General features: G+C 44.2%; 2 protein-coding genes and 1 long non-coding RNA gene across 3 annotated transcripts in view; 1 reads left to right on the top strand and 2 right to left on the bottom strand.

The window, feature by feature from the left end:
* The window catches only part of LOC116972165, a 13099-nt gene extending 2356 nt beyond the window's left edge, over positions 1-10743 (top strand). The window contains exons 2-3 of the long non-coding RNA XR_004411728.1: positions 2988-2990; positions 10684-10743. This is a non-coding gene — a long non-coding RNA (uncharacterized LOC116972165). The remainder of the gene's footprint in view (positions 1-2987; positions 2991-10683) is intronic.
* The window catches only part of LOC116972157 (actin, non-muscle 6.2-like), a 24712-nt gene extending 13024 nt beyond the window's left edge, over positions 1-11688 (bottom strand). Inside the window, exons 1-2 of the mRNA XM_033019547.1 lie at positions 11608-11688; positions 11489-11509 (exon numbers count right to left, since the gene is read on the bottom strand). The gene's annotated coding sequence lies outside the window, so the exon portion shown is untranslated. The remainder of the gene's footprint in view (positions 1-11488; positions 11510-11607) is intronic.
* On the bottom strand, positions 6665-18265 carry LOC116972161 (actin, clone 302-like). The gene is made up of 5 exons (XM_033019553.1): positions 18175-18265; positions 17928-18076; positions 15378-16377; positions 13945-14031; positions 6665-6713 (listed from the first exon to the last, which is right to left on the bottom strand). Exons 2-3 carry the CDS (start codon positions 18051-18053, stop codon positions 15388-15390), a joined length of 1116 nt encoding a protein of 371 aa, XP_032875444.1. The 5' UTR covers positions 18054-18076; positions 18175-18265; the 3' UTR covers positions 6665-6713; positions 13945-14031; positions 15378-15387.

Raw genomic sequence — 18265 nt, 5'->3', positions numbered from 1 at the left:
ACTGCCATCTTGGGGGCATTTTCTTTCTTGAAAGGGAGGGGAGGGGTCAACTAGTATCTCTTTCACCTCAGATAGACACAATGTACTGAAGTCACTCAGCGGGTCAGGCATATCTCTGGAGAAAAAGGATGGGTGACATTTCAGGTAGGACCTTTCTTCAGACTGAAAGTAGAGGGGAGGAAACTGGAGATAAGAAAAGGCCAGAACAAAGCAGGACCGGCAACAGATGCCCAACGGAGGGTGGAGTCCATAATGGCCAGGGAAGAGGTGATAATGAAGGTATACAAGGATGTGAACAGTGGAACTAGTAGGATGCCTTGGAAGGGGGGAAATTGGGAATGCAAGGATTTCTTGAAATGAGAGAAATCAATGTTAATACTCCCGGGCTGTAAATTGGCAAAGCGAAGTAGCTTCTCATAGAGTCACAGAGTGATACAGTGTGGAAACAGGCCCGTGGGCCCAACTTGCCCACACCGGCCAACATGTCCCAGCTACACTAGTCCCACCTGCCTGCATTGGTCCATATCCCTCCAAACCTGACCTATCCATGTACCTGTCTAACTGTTTCTTAAACATTGGGAGAGTCCCAGCCTCAACTACCTCATCTGGCATCTTGTTCCATATACCCACCACCCTTTGTGTGATAAAGTTTCCCTTCAGATTCTTATTAAATCTTTTCCCCTTCACCTTGAACCTATGTCCTCTGTTCCTCGATTCCCCTACTTTGGGCAAGAGCCTGTGCATTTACCTGATCGATTTCTCTCATGATTTTATACACCTCTATAAGATCACCTCTCATCCGCCTGCCCTCCAAGGAATAGAGACCCAGCCATGATCATATTGAATGGCGGTGCAGGCTCGAAGGGCCGAATGGCCTACTCCTGCACCTATCCTGCACCTATTTTCTATGTTTCTATGTTACACAACCTCTCCTTGTAGCTCACACCCTCTAGTTTTGGCAACATTCTCGTAAATCTTCTCTGAACCCTTTCAGGCGTGATAATATCTTTCCCATAACATGGTGCCCAGATATTGAACACAATATAAGGAGGTGATTATCGACTTCAGGAGGTCACAGAAGGGGGAATATGCCCCTATCTCCATCTATGGGGACAATGTGGAGAGAGTGTCCAGCTTTAAGTTTCTGGGCATTCACATATCAGAGGACCTCACATGGTCCACCAACACCGCTGCGCTGGTCAAAAAGGCACAGCAATGACTGTTCTTTCTGAGGACATTAAAAAAGACTGGTCTGCCCCAACAGCTGCTGACAACCTTCTACCGCTGCACCACAGAGAACATACTATCGTATGGCATCTCTGTCAGGAACAGCTTCTTTCCCAGAGCCATAGCTACTCTGAACCGGCCCTACTGAGTGCCCCCCACCCCCACGGACTGTATCCCCGTGGATGGTCACGTCGCACCGACACATCTGCACTTTAGTCTGTTTTGACTATTTTACTGTTGTAATGTTCTTTGTACAAACCATGTTCTCGGGGTATCTAAACCTAAATTTTAGTAGTTACTTAAGTTATGATGTCGGATGGAAGCTGCATACCCAAATCTCGTTGCACTTATGTGCAATGACAATAAAATATATTTTATTTAATAATAATAATAATAATAATAATAATAATTATTATTATTATTAAATGCGGTCTCACCAACGCCTTATACAACTGCAACATGACCTCCCAACTTCTATACTCAATACTCAAACAGATGAAGGCCAATGTGCCAAAAGCATTTTTGACCACCTTATCTATCTGCACCTCGACCTTCAAGGAACCATGCACCTGCACTCCTAGATCTCTCTGCTCCACAACACTCCCCAGAGGCCCTACCATTCACCATGTATATCCTGCCCTTGTTAGACGTCTCAAAATGCAAAACTCACATTTCTCTGTATTAAAACCATTCCTCAGTCCACCTGGCCAATCGATCAAGATCCTGCTGCAATCTTTCAAAACAACCACTATCTGCTAAACCGCCCACCAAACTTGCTAATCTTGCCCTGTATGTTCTCATCAAAATTATTGATGTAGATGACAAACAGTAACGGGCCCAGCACCGACCCTGATGTGCACTCCTAGTCACAGACCTCCAGCCCGAGAAGCAAGCGCTGCGAGTCAGCTGCCTCGCTTGCAGCGCGTTCGTTGTTTTGACTTTTTTTGTTATTTTAAGTTTGTCCAAAAGTATGTTTTAGTGTTTCTCTGTATGCTTTGTGTGTGGGGTGGTGGGGGGGAATATGGGGAAACCGTTTTCAGGCACCTACTTCGACGGTGAGGCGACTTTCTTCCTTGTCGCTTCTTCGCCCCGCTCCTCGTGGCCGTACAGCTGGTTTGGTGCGGCCTTTCCCGAAGTCGGGCCCAGAGCTTCAGCGGCGGCGCAGCGGGGACTGTAACATCGCGGGCCCCCTTGCCGGGGGTCGACGGAGAAGCGCTCCGACCCCTGGCCTGCGGCCTACAACATCTGGAAGCCGCGGTCTGTGGAGCTTCTGGCGGCAGGCGTGGAGTGGACTTTACTTTACCATCGTGGAGCAGGGCGATCCCTCGCTGGGGGTCGCCGGAGAAGAGCTCCGACCGCCGGCCTGCAGCCTACAACATCTGGAAGCCATGGTCTCCGGTAAGGAGGTGGCCGATTTGGGAGCTCTGGGCTGACCTGTCCCGACATCGGCGTTTCGACCATCTCGACCAGAGGGCTTGAACATCGAACCATCCCTAGCAGCGACTACGGAGGGTCAGGCCCCCGACCATGGGCGAACAAGGTACTCGCTAGAATTTAGGAGATTGAGGGGGGATCTTATAGAAACGTACAAAATTCTTAAGGGGTTGGACAGGCTAGATGCAGGAAGATTGTTCCCGATGTTGGGGAAGTCCAGGACAAGGGGTCACAGCTTAAGGATAGAGGGGAAATCCTTTAAGACCGAGATGAGAAAAACATTTTTCACACAGAGAGTGGTGAATCTCTGGAACTCTCTGCCACAGAAGGTAGTTGAGGCCAGTTCATTGGCTATATTTAAGAGGGAATTAGATGTGGCCCTTGTGGCTAAAGGGATCAGGGGGTATGGAGAGAAGGCAGGTACGGGATACTGAGTTGGATGATCAGCCATGATCATATTGAATGGCGGTGCAGGCTCGAAGGGCCGAATGGCCTACTCCTGCACCTATTTTCTATGTTTCTATGTAGGAGGAGGACTGTCTGAACTGTATTACCTTCCACCACAGTGAAGAATGCTGTGGTGGATGTCTGTGTTGAATTATGTTGTGTATTGTGTCCTTTTTTAATTGTAACTCTGTACGGTAAATTACATTTCACCGCACCTTATGGTGCATGTTACAAATAAATTTGAACTTTGAACTTTTCCATCATCACCCTCTGCTTCCTTCCATGGAGCCAATTTGCTATCCATTCAGCCATCTCTCCTTGGTTCCCATGCGATCTAACCTTCCTGAGCAGCCCACCATGCGGAACCTTGTCAAATGCCTCACTGAAATCCATGTACACAACATTTACAGCTTTGCCCTCATCAACCTTTTTGTTCACGTCTTCAAATAAAATCGATCAGATTTTGAGACAGGACCTCCCACATACAAAACCATGCTGACTATCTCTAATCAGCCTTTGCCCGTACAAATGCCTGTATAACCTATCCCTCAGCATACTCTCCAGTACCTTTCCAACTCCAAATGTTAAGCTCACCGGCCTATAGCTCCCAGCATTTTCCCTGCAGCCCTTCTTGAAAAGAAGCACAACATTTGCCACCCTCCAGTCTTCCGGCACCTCTCCTGAATTTAAGGACAACTCGTAAATTTCAACCAGGGCTCCCGCAATTTCCTCTCTGATTTCCCACAATGTCCTCAGATATTGTTCCTGATTTAAGAGGAATTTGACTGAAGGGAAAATGGTTAACATAACACAGATGCAGCCTGAACCAGAATATGACTGGTGGCGCCGTCAGCGATGGCAGCCTCACCACCAGCTGTCTGCCTTTTAATATTTTTTGTTATTTTAGTGTGTTTTAAAAAGTATGTGTTAATGTTCTTTGGTTTGTTTTATGTGGGGGGGGGGGGGGGGCAGAAACTTTTTTCAATCGCTTACCTTGCTGGAGATGCGATTGTTTTACCGCATCGTATCTCCAGTCTCTCTGCGGCCTAACATCATGGAGCTGGCGGCCTTGCTCGAGACTGACTTTGAGCCCCACTGCGGGGGCCATGGACTTACCATCGGAGCCGATTCCTTGCCTGGGGTCGACGCTCCAACCGTGGCCTGCGGATTCCAACATCGAGGAGCTCGCAGTCTCGGGTAGCGACTGATGTTGGGAAGCTTCACAGTCGCAGGAGGTTCGACCAGCCCCGACCCGGGGTCCGATCGCCTGGCGCGGGTGAGCTGAGATCCTCCCGATGATGCGGGAGCTTGATGGCCCCGACGTGAAGGGCCCGACCGCTGGCTACGGGAGCCAAGATTGCCCGTCAAAGGAAGGCTCGAGGACCACGACCACGGGAGAACAAAAAAGGGAAGAGATTGAACTTTTTTTTCGCCTTCCATCACAGTGAGGAATGTGGAGGAGTCACTGTGGTGGATGTTCATGTTCAAATGTATTTTGTGTGTTTTGGTGCTTTTTATTGGTATGACTGTATGGCAAATCAAATTCCTCGTATGTTGCAAAACATACTTGGCTAATAAAGTATGATTATGATTTTGTTTTGCACTAAGGTATGGGCTATGGCACTATAAATACTGGCTATAGTGTTTCCTCTTTAACATTGACTTCATACTCTGTCCCTTCTGCCTCCCGTCCATATCACTGTCTTGAGAGCTCTAATGTCACACCACTCTTAAACCACCACTCTTTTTAAATTGATATCTTCAATTTGATCACCTCCAAATCCTCAATATGATTAGGTTAGACTGCATTTCAACTCCATCTACTTGCCCCAATTCTGTAACTCACATTTACAACCCAAATTTTCTGTTAGGCTCCATCTTCACTTCCCTTTGAGAAGAGTTGCCAAATATCTTCCCTGATGAGCCCATTTGTGTTGGTGTTCTGCAGACAAGCAATTGCAGATGCCCATGGAGGGAATGGACAGACAATATTTCAGGACCGGACCAGAAATATAACCTGTCCATTCCCCACATAGATGCTGCCTGATTCGCTGTGTTCCACAATTTTGCTCCTCCAGTGTTCTCTTTGACAAATGATTTCCTCCCTACATGCAGAAAAATAATCACTTTATACCCCCCCCCCCATCCTCCTTCCCTGCATCACAACCTGATAACGTGTATCAGGCAGAGACAGGTGACTGAAGGTACACAAAATGCTGGAGAAACTCAGCGGGTGCAGCAGCATCTATGGAGCGAAGGAAATAGGCGACGTTTCGGCCCGAAACGTCACCTATTTCCTTCGCTCCATAGATGCTGCTGCACCCGCTGAGTTTCTCCAGCATTTTGTGTACCTTCGATCTTCCAGCATCTGCAGTTCCATCTTGAAAGGTCTGAAGAAGGGTTTCGGCCCGAAACGTCGACTATTTCCTTCGCTCCATAGATGCTGCTGCACCCGCTGAGTTTCTCCAGCATTTTGTGTACCTTCGATCTTCCAGCATCAGCAGTTCCTTCTTGACCACAGAGACGGGTGACTGCTCTTTACTCCTGTAATTGCAAATCTGCATGGTAATGGAGAAGCAGCACGGCAAGTTGAATGCTTTTTGACAAATTGACACCTGGTGAGAGCCTTAGAAAGAAGATAGACACAAAAAGCTGGAGTAACTCAGCTGGACAGGCAGCATGTTTGGAGAGAAGAAACGGGTGATGTTTCGGGTCGAGACCCTTCTTCAGACACTATGATAAGTCAGAGCAGACTGAAGAAGGGTCTCAACCTGAAACATCACTCATTTCTTCTCTCTAGAGATGCAGCCTGTCCCACTGTTACTCTAGCGTTTGTGTCTATCTTTGCTTTAAACCAGCATCTGCAGTTCCTCCTTACACACAAGAGTCGTAGAAAGACTGAATAAGGGCCCCAACCCAAAATATCACCAATTAATGTGCTCGAGAGATTCTGCCCGACCCACTGACTTATTCCACCACTTGTGTTTTACTTAGAGTTATGAGGTGCAAGATCAAATTCCAAAACAGAAGAGATTTTGTTCAAATGCATGTTTTATTAAACCTTTGTGAATGGCAGGTAAAGATACAAATTCATTGTTTAACATGGCTTTTCCAACCTTCTGCAAGAAGTTACTTTTCCTAGAACCACCACTTGGTATGTGGTTGATTCTCCCCATTGGCTCATCTACTTATCAGCAAAGATCCTATAGCGGAGCTTGCTATAAGATCTTTGCTTATCAGAGCAGCAGCATTCCATGGATAGCAATTAAGTAATGGAGAAAATTCAACCACTGAGACATGGTAAACCTGCACAGGGAGATTGGCTTCATTGTATGAGATCCTCAGTAGAATTTTATGGACATATCAATTACATTTGGCTTCAGTGCAATTTGTGTTGGTGACCATCAACACTCTTTTGTCAGTTTCAAAACTTCATACTGGAGCAGCAGAATCTCATGCAAGGGTGGGCTGCAGATGTCACTGGCTCCATAGTTCGTCAGAGTCTCCAGCACCTCAAAAAATACGTAAAGGTCAATGCGAGTAATTGAATCCCAAATTGTTCTGAATCTGCACCAGGAGACTTTATGTACTATGATCACCCCCCCCTCACACATGCCAACCCCCAAATGTTGAGCAAATAAATTGAGAAGAAAATTAAAAAGTGATATTTCAAATAGAAACGCAGGCAATATTATATCAGTTCCAATCTTCAGTAATTTTTATTAAATTTATGTAATTTATTTATCCATTTATTTATTTAATTAAAAACATTTTTTATTAGCAATTGTATAAAGATAAAACATTTGGCATCTAAAATTATACAATTATTGTACATCTTCATTTTTAACCTTGTAACCTAAACTATGAAAATGAAAGAAGAAAAGAAGAAGAAAACAAGAAAGGAAAAAAGTAGAAAGTAAAAAGATAGATCGAAAAAGAAAAGAAAGACCCCTAAACTACCAAAGTAGTGTGGCTGAAAGATATAGAAATAAGAAAAAATAAAAATAAAGGTGGAGATATACCTTGCTCCTTGCTCCCCCAACCCAGCGTCGGATTTAAATTTAAATGTGTTGCACCATGCTATTTTTGTAAGAATTCGGTGAAGGGTGTCCATGTCTTGAGAAATTGATCAGTTTTTTCCGCCAAGACAAGCCTAATGATTTCCAAATGTAGTGTCTCGGACATGTTTGTGATCCACATCTTCACTGTAGGGACTGTTGTCTGTTTCCATAATTTAAGTATTAAATTTTTCGCCGTTATCAGGCCATAGTTAAGGAAACGTCTTTGAAATATCGTTAGCTCAGAACAGGCCTCTGACATACCTCTGACATACCTCTGACATACCCCTCCGCTTTCAAAACTGCTGCCGTTACACCAATCTTAAAGAAACCCGGTCTTGATCCCTCCTCTCTCATTAACTACCGCCCAATCTCAAACCTCCCCTTTCTTTCAAAAACCCTGGAGCGTATCGTTGCGTCGCAACTTCATTCCCACCTCCTTGCGTATAACCTACTTGAACCCCTCCAATCTGGCTTTCGCCCCCTCCATAGCACAGAAACTGCTCTCCTCAAAGTCCTCAACGACCTCCTCACCTCTGCTGACACTGGTTCCCTCAACATCCTCATCCTCCTCGACCTGAGCGCAGCCTTCGATACAGTGAACCATAACATCCTGCTCACCAGACAAAGACCTCGGCATTGAAGGCTCTGCACTCAGCTGGCTCCGTTCCTACCTTTCCAACAGATCCCACTTCATCTCTCTCCACAACCACACCTCTGCTACTGCCGCAGTCACTCAAGGCATTCCCCAAGGCTCCGTACTCGGCCCCCTCCTCTTCATCATCTACATCCTCCCCCTTGGTCAGATACTCCGCCACTTCAATCTGGACTTCCACTGTTACGCTGATGACACCCAGATCTACCTCGGCACCAAATCCCCCCACAACCCCCCCCTCTCCCATATCAACTCCTGTTTGTCAGCTATAAAAACCTGGATGCAACATAATTTCCTCAAACTCAACAGCGATAAGACAGAATTCCTCCTCATAGGCTCCAAAGCCACACTCAGCAAAAGCAATAACCCCACTCTCACCATCGACGGCACCACTGTCTCCCCATCTCCCCAGGCCCGCAACCTTGGCGTGATCTTTGATTCCACCCTCTCCCTTGAGCCTCACATCCGCCATGTCATTAAAACCTCCTTCTTTCATCTCCGCAACATCGCCAAACTCAGACCCTCTCTCACACTGCCTGCTGCTGAAAGACTCATCCATGCCTTCATCTCCTCCCGACTGGACTATTGCAACTCACTTCTCCTTAGCATCAGCTCCACCTACATCAACCGACTCCAACTGGTCCAGAACGCAGCCGCCCGACTCATCACCCACACCAAATCCTGGCATCACATCACTCCAGTCCTCAAAAAACTTCACTGGCTTCCCATCTCCCACCGGATCACCTACAAAATCCTGGTCCTCACCTACAAAGCCCTCCACCATCTGGCCCCCCCATATCTCACTGACCTCCTCTCCCCCTACCAACCCTCACGGTCCCTCAGATCCACATCAGCGGGTCTCCTCTCCATACACAAGTCCAACCTCCGCAGTTTTGGGGACAGAGCCTTCTCCAGGGCAGCTCCCAGGCTCTGGAACTCCCTCCCCCAACTGATCCGCAATTCCGTGTCCCTCACCATCTTCCAATCCCGCCTCAAGACCCATCTCTTCACCTCTGCCTATCCTTAGCCCGACGTTCCCGTCCCTTTTCATCTGTGCATTAATTGCCTCATACTGTGTTTTGTATTGAATTCTGTCTTTACTTTGTGTACTAGTCATGTCTCTACTATTTATTTCATTCCCCTTACATGTTTTTCCTCTACAAGCTCAATTTTTGTAAGGTGTCCTTGAGACTCTTGAAAGGCGCCCATAAATAAAATTTATTATTATTATTATTATTATTATTATACCTAGTGTGATTAATTTTATGTCGGGATCCAATTTTGTTTTAAGTATTTTGGAAAAGATATCAAAGATTCCCCTCCAGAAGTTTTGTAATTTTGTACAGGAAACAAAATAATGGGTTATGGTTGCTTCTTGGAGGAGACATTTACCACAGATAGGAGAGACATTTGGGAAGATCTTATTCAATTTATACTTTGAATAATAGAGTCTATGGAGTATTTTAAATTGTATTAGTGAGTGCCGAACATTAAGAGAACAGTAGTGTATATATTGAAGACTTTCCTCCCAACTATCCTTTGAAATTGTTAAACCCAATTCGTCTTCCCAAGCTCGCCTAATTATTTACGATGATGGATATGTAAATTTAAAAGGGTGGTATAGAAGTACGATATTAACATATTTGAATCCGCCTTTCTATTCATGCATTCATCTAGTATGGCAAGAGGAGAGATACATTTTCTCAATTTAAGGGTTGATTTCAACTGTTTCCAGATTCGTAAGGTGCTATGGATTATCGTATTGTTCTCATACGTTGATTTCTTCAGATGTATTGGAGAGAGAAGAATCGTGCCTATATTGAAAGGCAAACAACCTTCCCTCTCCATTTTTAACCAATTTACTTGTTGGCATGTATCGTCCATCTAATAACCATATAACCATATAACCATATAACAATTACAGCACGGAAACAGGCCATCTCGACCCTTCTAGTCCGTGCCGAACACGTATTCTCCCCTAGTCCCATATACCTGCGCTCAGACCATAACCCTCCATTCCTTTCTCGTCCATATAACTATCCAATTTATTTTTAAATGATAAAAACGAACCTGTCTCCACCACCTTCCCTGGAAGCTCATTCCACACAGCCACCACTCTCTGAGTAAAGAAGTTCCCCCTCATGTTACCCTTAAACTTCTGTCCCTTAATTCTCAAGTCATGTCCCCTTGTTTGAATCTTCCCTACTCTCAGTGGGAAAAGCTTATCCACGTCAACTCTGTCTATCCCTCTCATCATTTTAAAGACCTCTATCAAGTCCCCCCTTAACCTTCTGCGCTCCAAAGAATAAAGCCCTAACTTGTTCAACCTTTCTCTGTAACTTAGTTGCTGAAACCCAGGCAACATTCTAGTAAATCTCCTCTGTACTCTCTCTATTTTGTTGACATCCTTCCTATAATTAGGCGACCAAAATTGTACCCCATACTCCAGAATTGGCCTCACCAATGCCTTGTACAATTTTAACATTACATCCCAACTTCTATACTCAATGCTCTGATTTATAAAGGCCAGCACACCAAAAGCTTTCTTTACCACCCTATCTACATGAGATTCCACTTTCAGGGAACTGTGCACAGTTATTCCCAGATCCCTCTGTTCACCTGCATTCTTCAATTCCCTAAAAGGAAATTTAGATTACATTTTTTATATTAGTTGCCCAGTAATAGAGAAGAAAATTAGGGAGAGCCAGACCACCATCTCCAGTGAATTACAAGGACTTGTGATGGACAATGGAGGGACCAGACTCATCATACTCCTGCTTACTGATCCACATTTGCTGGAAGGTGGAGCCAGAAGTCAGGAGGGAACCTCCGATCCACACTAAATACTTGTAAAGTATTTAGGGAATTGGACAGACAATATATTGTGTTGTGACCCTTCTTTAGATTGATGGAGTAGGAGGGCAACGAAAGGTGGAAAAAGAGAAGACACAGGCAAGAGCATTATCCAAAAGAGCAGGTGTAACCACACTTACTGAAGCAAGAGCACATCTCAGATGTCCAAGAGTGGAAAGCCCTATCAAGGGAACAGATGCAGTAGAAACAGAAAAAGTGTAACACTTGATTGTAGTCAGTGGTCACCACGCTGAGAGAGACAGCGGCAACATTTAAACAAGCACTACAGGTCAGCCAACCTGTTGAAACAGGTATCACTGGAGTCATATTTTAACAAATTGTTTGCCAAAAGACACTAATGGGTCACAGTGGCAACAATTACAAAATTCACCAACTACCAACCCAAGGACTCAAGCACTCAAGACAGAAGTACCATAGATAGAATATCCTGAGCTGGCCAAGGAAAATTAGAATCACTCCATAGACCAATTTCCTGCTCCTCCTGCCCCCGAAAATATATGTTCAGAAAATATCAAGACACGCTTAGATAGGACATTCCATTCACATCTACAGCAAGTAAACAGATAACGCAAAGCATGGAATCACACCAGGACTCAATGCCATGTCAGATATTTCCCACAGTTAACCTTATGCTCGGAGTCAAGGCTTTACATTAAAGGTCTCACCTTGTTTCGAGGCCGCCCCACGATAGAGGGGAACACAACTCTGGGGGCAGCATCCCCTGCAAAGCCAGCCTTGCACTTCCCAGAGCCATTGTCCACCACCAGCGCGGTAATCTTATGATCAGCCATGGTTTACAGCGAGTGGGAAGTGACTGAAACGGAACAAAAATCCATTATTGATGAAACAAGAACACAGTAACCAATACACTAGATCAGCAATTCATCAAGACCAACCCAATCTATACTCTACCTCAGGTGGACAGGTATCAATGCAATCCTAAGGACGAGCTTCAGCACAACCTGCCTCCACCACAGCCCACTGTATTTAAGGAAGTGATGCTCCACCCACATTCCTATTGTGAGACTAAGCCAACCAATGGAAGCCAAGGGAGGTGTGTAAACCAGCCACTCGGCACCTGGAGTCTAAACTCGCTGACCCACTCATTAATCCAGGTTTGATGGTTTGGTAATATTCACATTTAAAACTAATATTTTTTTAGGATAAATTTGGTCACGGGATGTGGACATTACTGACTAGGCTGACATTTATTCTTCATCCCCAGTTGCCTCTGTATTGAGGAGGGTATTAAAGTGAATTACATTGGTGGGTCTGAACTGTCACATATCGGCCAGTTCGGATTTACAGTATTCCTATTCCTGAAGGATATCAGCAAACCAGAGGGATGTTTACAACAATCTTTATCTTCACTGATACAAGAATTTTATTTTTGTAGTTAATGAATTCCTTAAATTAAATTAAAATTTCACACGTACGATGGTGGGAATCAAACTCTGGCCTCCAAATGAGTGGTCCAGACTTCTGGCTGGTAATTCAGTAACATATCCAACCTACTGGGTTAAACCTTTTCGGTACCTTTTTCAGTGTGAATTGATCCTTGTTGGATTTAACCTCTTGCTACCCGGACATTACCTGCAGGCACAAGAGTCTGCAAATACTGGAATCTTAAGCAAAAATCAAACTGCTGGAGTAACAGTGGGTCAGTCAGTATCTGTAGAGTGAAATGGGTTGACGATGTTTTGGGTTGTGACCTTTCTCTAGACTGATGCCTGCTGATGATTGCTCCAACTAAGCTGGGGAAAATAGTTGTAGCACCTGGCAATATCACAGTCCCCATAACTTTTCTGTTAAGCTCAATCTTCATTTCTCTTTGAGAAGAGTTGTGAAGAGTTGCCAAATATCTCCCCTGTTGTGCCCATTTGTGTTGGTGTTCTGCAGACAAGCAACTGCAGATGCTGGAATCTTGTGTCCATGGAGGGAATGGACAGACAATATTTCAGGACAGGACCAGAAATATCATCTGTCCATTCCCTACATAGATGCTGCCTGATTCGCTGTGTTCCACAATTTTGCTCCTCCAGTATTCTCTTTGACCAATGATTTCCTCTTTACAAGTAGAGAAATAATCACTTTATTCCGCCCCCCCCCCATCCTCCTTCCCTGCATCACAACCTAACGTGTATCAGGCAGAGAAGGGTGACTGCTCTTTACTCCTATAATTGCAAATCTGCATGGTAATGGAGAAGCAGCACGGCAAGTTGAATGCTTTTTGACAAATTGACACCTGGTGAGAGCCTTAGAAAGAAGATAGACCCAAAAAGCTGGAGTAACTCAGCAGGACAGGCAGTATGTCTGGAGAGGAGAAACGGGTGATGTTTCGGGTCGAGACCCTTCTTCAGACACTATGATAAGTCAGAGCAGACTGAAGAAGGGTCTCAACCTGAAACATCACTAATTTCTTCTCTCTAGAGATGCAGCCTGTCCCACTGTTACTCTAGCGTTTTGTGTCTATCTTTGCTTTAAACCAGCATCTGCAGTTCCTCCTTACACACAAGATTCGTAGAAAGACTGAATAAGGGCCCCAACCCAAAATATCACCAATTAATGTGATCGAGAGATTCTGCCCGACCCTCTGACTTACTCCACCACTTGTGTTTTACTTAGAGTTATGAGGTGCAAGATCAAATTCCAAAACAGAAGAGATTTTGTTCAAATGCATGTTTTATTAAACCTTTGTGAATGGCAGGTAAAGATACAAATTCACTGTTTAACATGGCTTTCCAACCTTCTGCAAGAAGTTACTTTTCCTAGAACCACCACTTGGTATGTGGTTGATTCTCCCCATTGGCGCATCTACTTATCAGCAAAGATCCTATAGCGGAGCTTGCTATAAGATCTTTGCTTATCAGAGCAGCAGCATTCCATGGATAGCAATTAAGTAATGGAGAAAATTCAACCACTGAGACATGGTAAACCTGCACAGGGAGATTGGCTTCATTGTATGAGATCCTCAGTAGAATTTTATGGACATATCAATTACATTTGGCTTCAGTGCAATTTGTGTTGGTGACCATCAACACTCTTTTGTCAGTTTCAAAACTTCATACTGGAGCAGCAGAATCTCATGCAAGGGTGGGCTGCAGATGTCACTGGCTCCATAGTTCGTCAGAGTCTCCAGCACCTCAAAAAATACGTAAAGGTCAATGCGAGTAATTGAATCCCAAATTGTTCTGAATCTGCACCAGGAGACTTTATGTACTATGATCACCCCCCCTCACACATGCCAACCCCCAAATGTTGAGCAAATAAATTGAGAAGAAAATTAAAAAGTGATATTTCAAATACAAACGCAGGCAATATTATATCAGTTCCAATCTTCAGTAATTTTTATTAAATTTATGTAATTTATTTATCCATTTATTTATTTATTTATTTATTTAATTAAAAACATTTTTTATTAGAAGCAATTGTATAAAGATAAAACATTTGGCATCTAAAATTATACAATTATTGTACATCTTCATTTTTAACCTTGTAACCTAAACTATGAAAATGAAAGAAGAAAAGAAGAAGAAAACAAGAAAGGAAAAAAGTAGAAAGTAAAAAGAGATCGAAAAAGAAAAGAAAGACCCCTAAACTACCAAAGTAGTGTGGCTGAAAGATATAGAAATAAGAAAAAAGAAAAAGAAAGGTGGAAATATACCTTGCTCCTTGTTCCCCCTGCCCACCTCCCCCAACCCAGCGTCGGATTTAAATTTAAATGTTGCACCATGCTACTTTTGTAAGAATTCGGTGAAGGGTGTCCATGTCTTGAGAAATTGATCATTTTTTTCCGCCAAGACAAGCCAAATGATTTCCAAATGTAGTGTCTCGGACATGTTTGTGATCCACATCTTCACTGTAGGGACTGTTGTCTGTTTCCATAATTTAAGTATTAATTTTTTCGCCGTTATCAGGCCATAGTTAAGGAAACGTCTTTGAAATATCGTTAGCTCAGAACAGGCCTCTGACATACCTAGTGTGATCAATTTTATGTCGGGATCCAATTTTATTTTAAGTATTTTGGAAAAGATATCAAAGATTCCCCTCCAGAAGTTTTGTAATTTTGTACAGGAAACAAAATAATGGGTTATGGTTGCTTCTTGGAGGAGACATTTACCACAGATAGGAGAGACATTTGGGAAGATCTTATTCAATTTATACTTTGAATAAGAGAGTCTATGGAGTATTTTAAATTGTATTAGTGAGTGCCGAACATTAAGAGAACAGTAGTGTATATATTGAAGACTTTCCTCGCAACTATCCTTTGAAATTGTTAAACCCAATTCGTCTTCCCAAGCTCGCCTAATTATTTACGATGATGGATATGTAAATTTAAAAGGGTGGTATAGAAGTACGATATTAACATATTTGAATCCGCCTTTCTATTCATGCATTCATCTAGTATGGCAAGAGGAGAGATAAATTTCTCAATTTAAGGGTTGATTTCAACTGTTTCCAGATTCGTAAGGTGCTATGGATTATCGTATTGTTCTCATACGTTGATTTCTTCAGATGTATTGGAGAGAGAAGAATCGTGCCTATATTGAAAGGCAAACAATTTTCCCTCTCCATTTTTAACCAATTTACTTGTTGGCATGTATCGTCCATCTAACAGATTAAATTTTTTATATTAGTGGCCCAGTAATAGAGAAGAAAATTAGAAAGAGCACGACCACCATCTCCAGTGAATTACAAGCACTTGCGATGGACAATGGAGGGACCAGACTCATCATACTCCTGCTTACTGATCCACTTTTGCTGGAAGGTGGAGCCAGAAGCCAGGAGGGAACCTCCGATCCACACTGAATACTTCCTCTCTGGTGGAGCAATGATCTTAATCTTCATGGTAGGCGGTGCCAAGGCTGTGATTTCCTTCTGCATCCGGTCAGCGATCCCTGGGAACATGGTGGTTCCACCAGACAGGACTATGTTGCCGAACAGATCCTTCCTGATGCCCACATCACACTTCATGATGCTGTTATAACAGGTCTCATGGATTCCAGAAGATTCCATCCCAAGGAAGGAGGGTTGGAAGAGGGTTTCTGGACACCTGAAACGCTCATTGCCGATGGTGATGACTTGACCATCAGGGAGCTCGTAGCTTTTCTCCAAGGAGGAGCTGGCTGTCTGCATTTCATATACAAAATTTAGGGCCACATAGCAGAGCTTCTCCTTGATGTCACGGACAATCTCCCTCTTGGCCATGGTTGTGAAATAATACCCACGCTTGGCCAGGATCTTCATCATGTAGTCAGTGAGATCCCGGCCTGTCAGGCCCAGACGTATGATGGCGTGTGGCAAGGCATAAGCTTCGTAGATGGGCACAATGTGACCCACATCATCTCCGGAGTCTATCACAATGCCAGTGGTGCGGCCAGAGGCATACAAGGACAGCACAGCTTGCATGGCAACGTACATGGCTGGGGTGTTGAAGGTCTCAAACATGATCTGGGTCATCTTCTCCCGGTTGGCTTTGGGATTGAGTGGAGCCTCTGTGAGGAGGACAGGGTGCTCCTCTGGGGCCACTCGCAGCTCGTTGTAGAAGGTGTGGTGCCAGACCTTCTCCATGTCATCCCAGTTGGTCACAATCCCGTGTTCAATTGGGTATGTCAGGGTCAGGATGCCCCTCTTGCTCTGGGCTTCATCCCCAACGTAGCTGTCTTTCAGACTTTGGTCATCCTCCTGTAGGAAATATGCGATTAAGGTGGAAAGAGTACAGAAATGTTATGTTGTGGCCAGGACAATTATGGGGAGAGATTGGGCAGGCTAGGACTTTATTCTTTGGAGTGTAGGAGGCCGGGGGTGGGGGTGAATATTATAGAAATATATAAAATCATGAGGGTGATAGATAGGAAGAATGCACAGAGTCTTGTTCCCAGATTGGGGATTCAAGTACTAGAGGGTATAGGTTTGAGAGAAATTTGAGAGAGGAAAAATGTTTAATAGGAACCCAAAGAACAGATCCCCCCCCCTCCCCCTCCCCCCCCTCCCCCCACCCCCTCCCCCACCTATGGGTATGTGGAATGAGGCGCCAGAGAAAGTAGTGGGGGTAGGTAGTATATGACTTTACAACATATTTGCACAGGTATGTGGCTAGGAAAGATTGAGAGGGATACAAGCCAGGCCCAGGCAAATGGAACTAGCTTAGGTGGGGCATCTGTCAGAATGGACAGGTTGAGCCAAAGGGCTGTTACTGTGCAGTACGACCATGACTAACATCAACTCTGCATTCCCAACTACCCACAGCATCTTTACACACTGTTCCTACGAACCACTAATTTAAATATTTAAACATTTTGCTGCCAACTTTTAAGGAAGAGTTACTAATACCCAACCTCAAATGTTCCATCTTCAAAGGCTAACTTATATTTAAAAGGGCTTTGCAGTCTTAACTCCTCTAGAACCTCCGGGCAAAATGACTTGCAGTCCCATTTTTAATTTGAAGGAAAGAGCTGGAAACTGCCAGTGATCAGAGACACAAGAAACTGCAAATACCTAAACCTAGATCAAAAATCTGCGGGGATCTCAGCAGGTCAGGCAGCATCCGTGAAGGGAATTGGACAGACAATATATAGTGTTGTGACCCTTCTTTAGATTGATGGAGTAGGAGGGCAATGAAAGGTGGAAAAAGAGAAGACACAGGCAAGAGCATTATCCAAAAGAGCAGGTGTAACCACATTTACTGAAGCAGGAGCACATCTCAGATGTCCAAGAGTGGAAAGCCCTATCAAGGTAACAGATGCAGTAGAAACAGAAAAAGTGTAACACTTGATTGTAGTCAGTGGTCACCATGCTGAGAGAGACAGCGGCAACATTTAAACAAGCACTACAGGTCAGCCAACCTGTTGAAACAGGTATCACTGGAGTCATATTTTAACAAATTGTTTGCCAAAAGACACTAATGGGTCACAGTGGCAACAATTACAAAATTCACCAACTACCAACCCAAGGACTCAAGCACTCAAGACAGAAGTACCATAGATAGAATATCCTGAGCTGGCCAAGGAAAATTAGAATCACTCCATAGACCAATTTCCTGCTCCTCCTGCCCCCGAAAATATATGTTCAGAAAATATCAAGACATGCTTAGATAGGACATTCCATTCACATCTACAGCAAGTAAACAGATAACGCAAAGCATGGAATCACACCAGGACTCAATGCCATGTCAGATATTTCCCACAGTTAACCTTATGCTCGGAGTCAAGGCTTTACATTAAAGGTCTCACCTTGTTTCGAGGCCGCCCCACGATAGAGGGGAACACAACTCTGGGGGCATCATCCCCTGCAAAGCCAGCCTTGCACATCCCGGAGCCATTGTCCACCACCAGCGCGGTAATCTTATGATCAGCCATGGTTTACAGCGAGTGGGAAGTGACTGAAACGGAACAAAAATCCATTATTGATGAAACAAGAACACAGTAACCAATACACTAGATCAGCAATTCATCATGACCAACCCAATCTATACTCTACCTCAGGTGGACAGGTATCAATGCAATCCTAAGGACGAGCTTCAGCACAACCTGCCTCCACCACAGCCCACTGTATTTAAGGAAGTGATGCT

The sequence above is a fragment of the Amblyraja radiata genome, chromosome 4 (genome assembly GCF_010909765.2).
Source record: "Amblyraja radiata isolate CabotCenter1 chromosome 4, sAmbRad1.1.pri, whole genome shotgun sequence".
Classification (NCBI taxonomy): Eukaryota; Metazoa; Chordata; class Chondrichthyes; order Rajiformes; family Rajidae; genus Amblyraja; species Amblyraja radiata.
This window is presented reverse-complemented; position numbering and strand designations above follow the sequence as displayed.

Coding starts and splice junctions, on each gene's coding strand:
- LOC116972161 (XM_033019553.1), bottom strand. CDS start 18,053: ATGGCTGATCATAAGATTACCGCGCTGGTGGTGGACAATGGCTCCGGG. Junction 16,378..17,927: donor TGGGGCGGCCTCGAAACAAG/GTGAGACCTTTA, acceptor TTCCTACAGGAG/GATGACCAAAGTCTGAAAGA.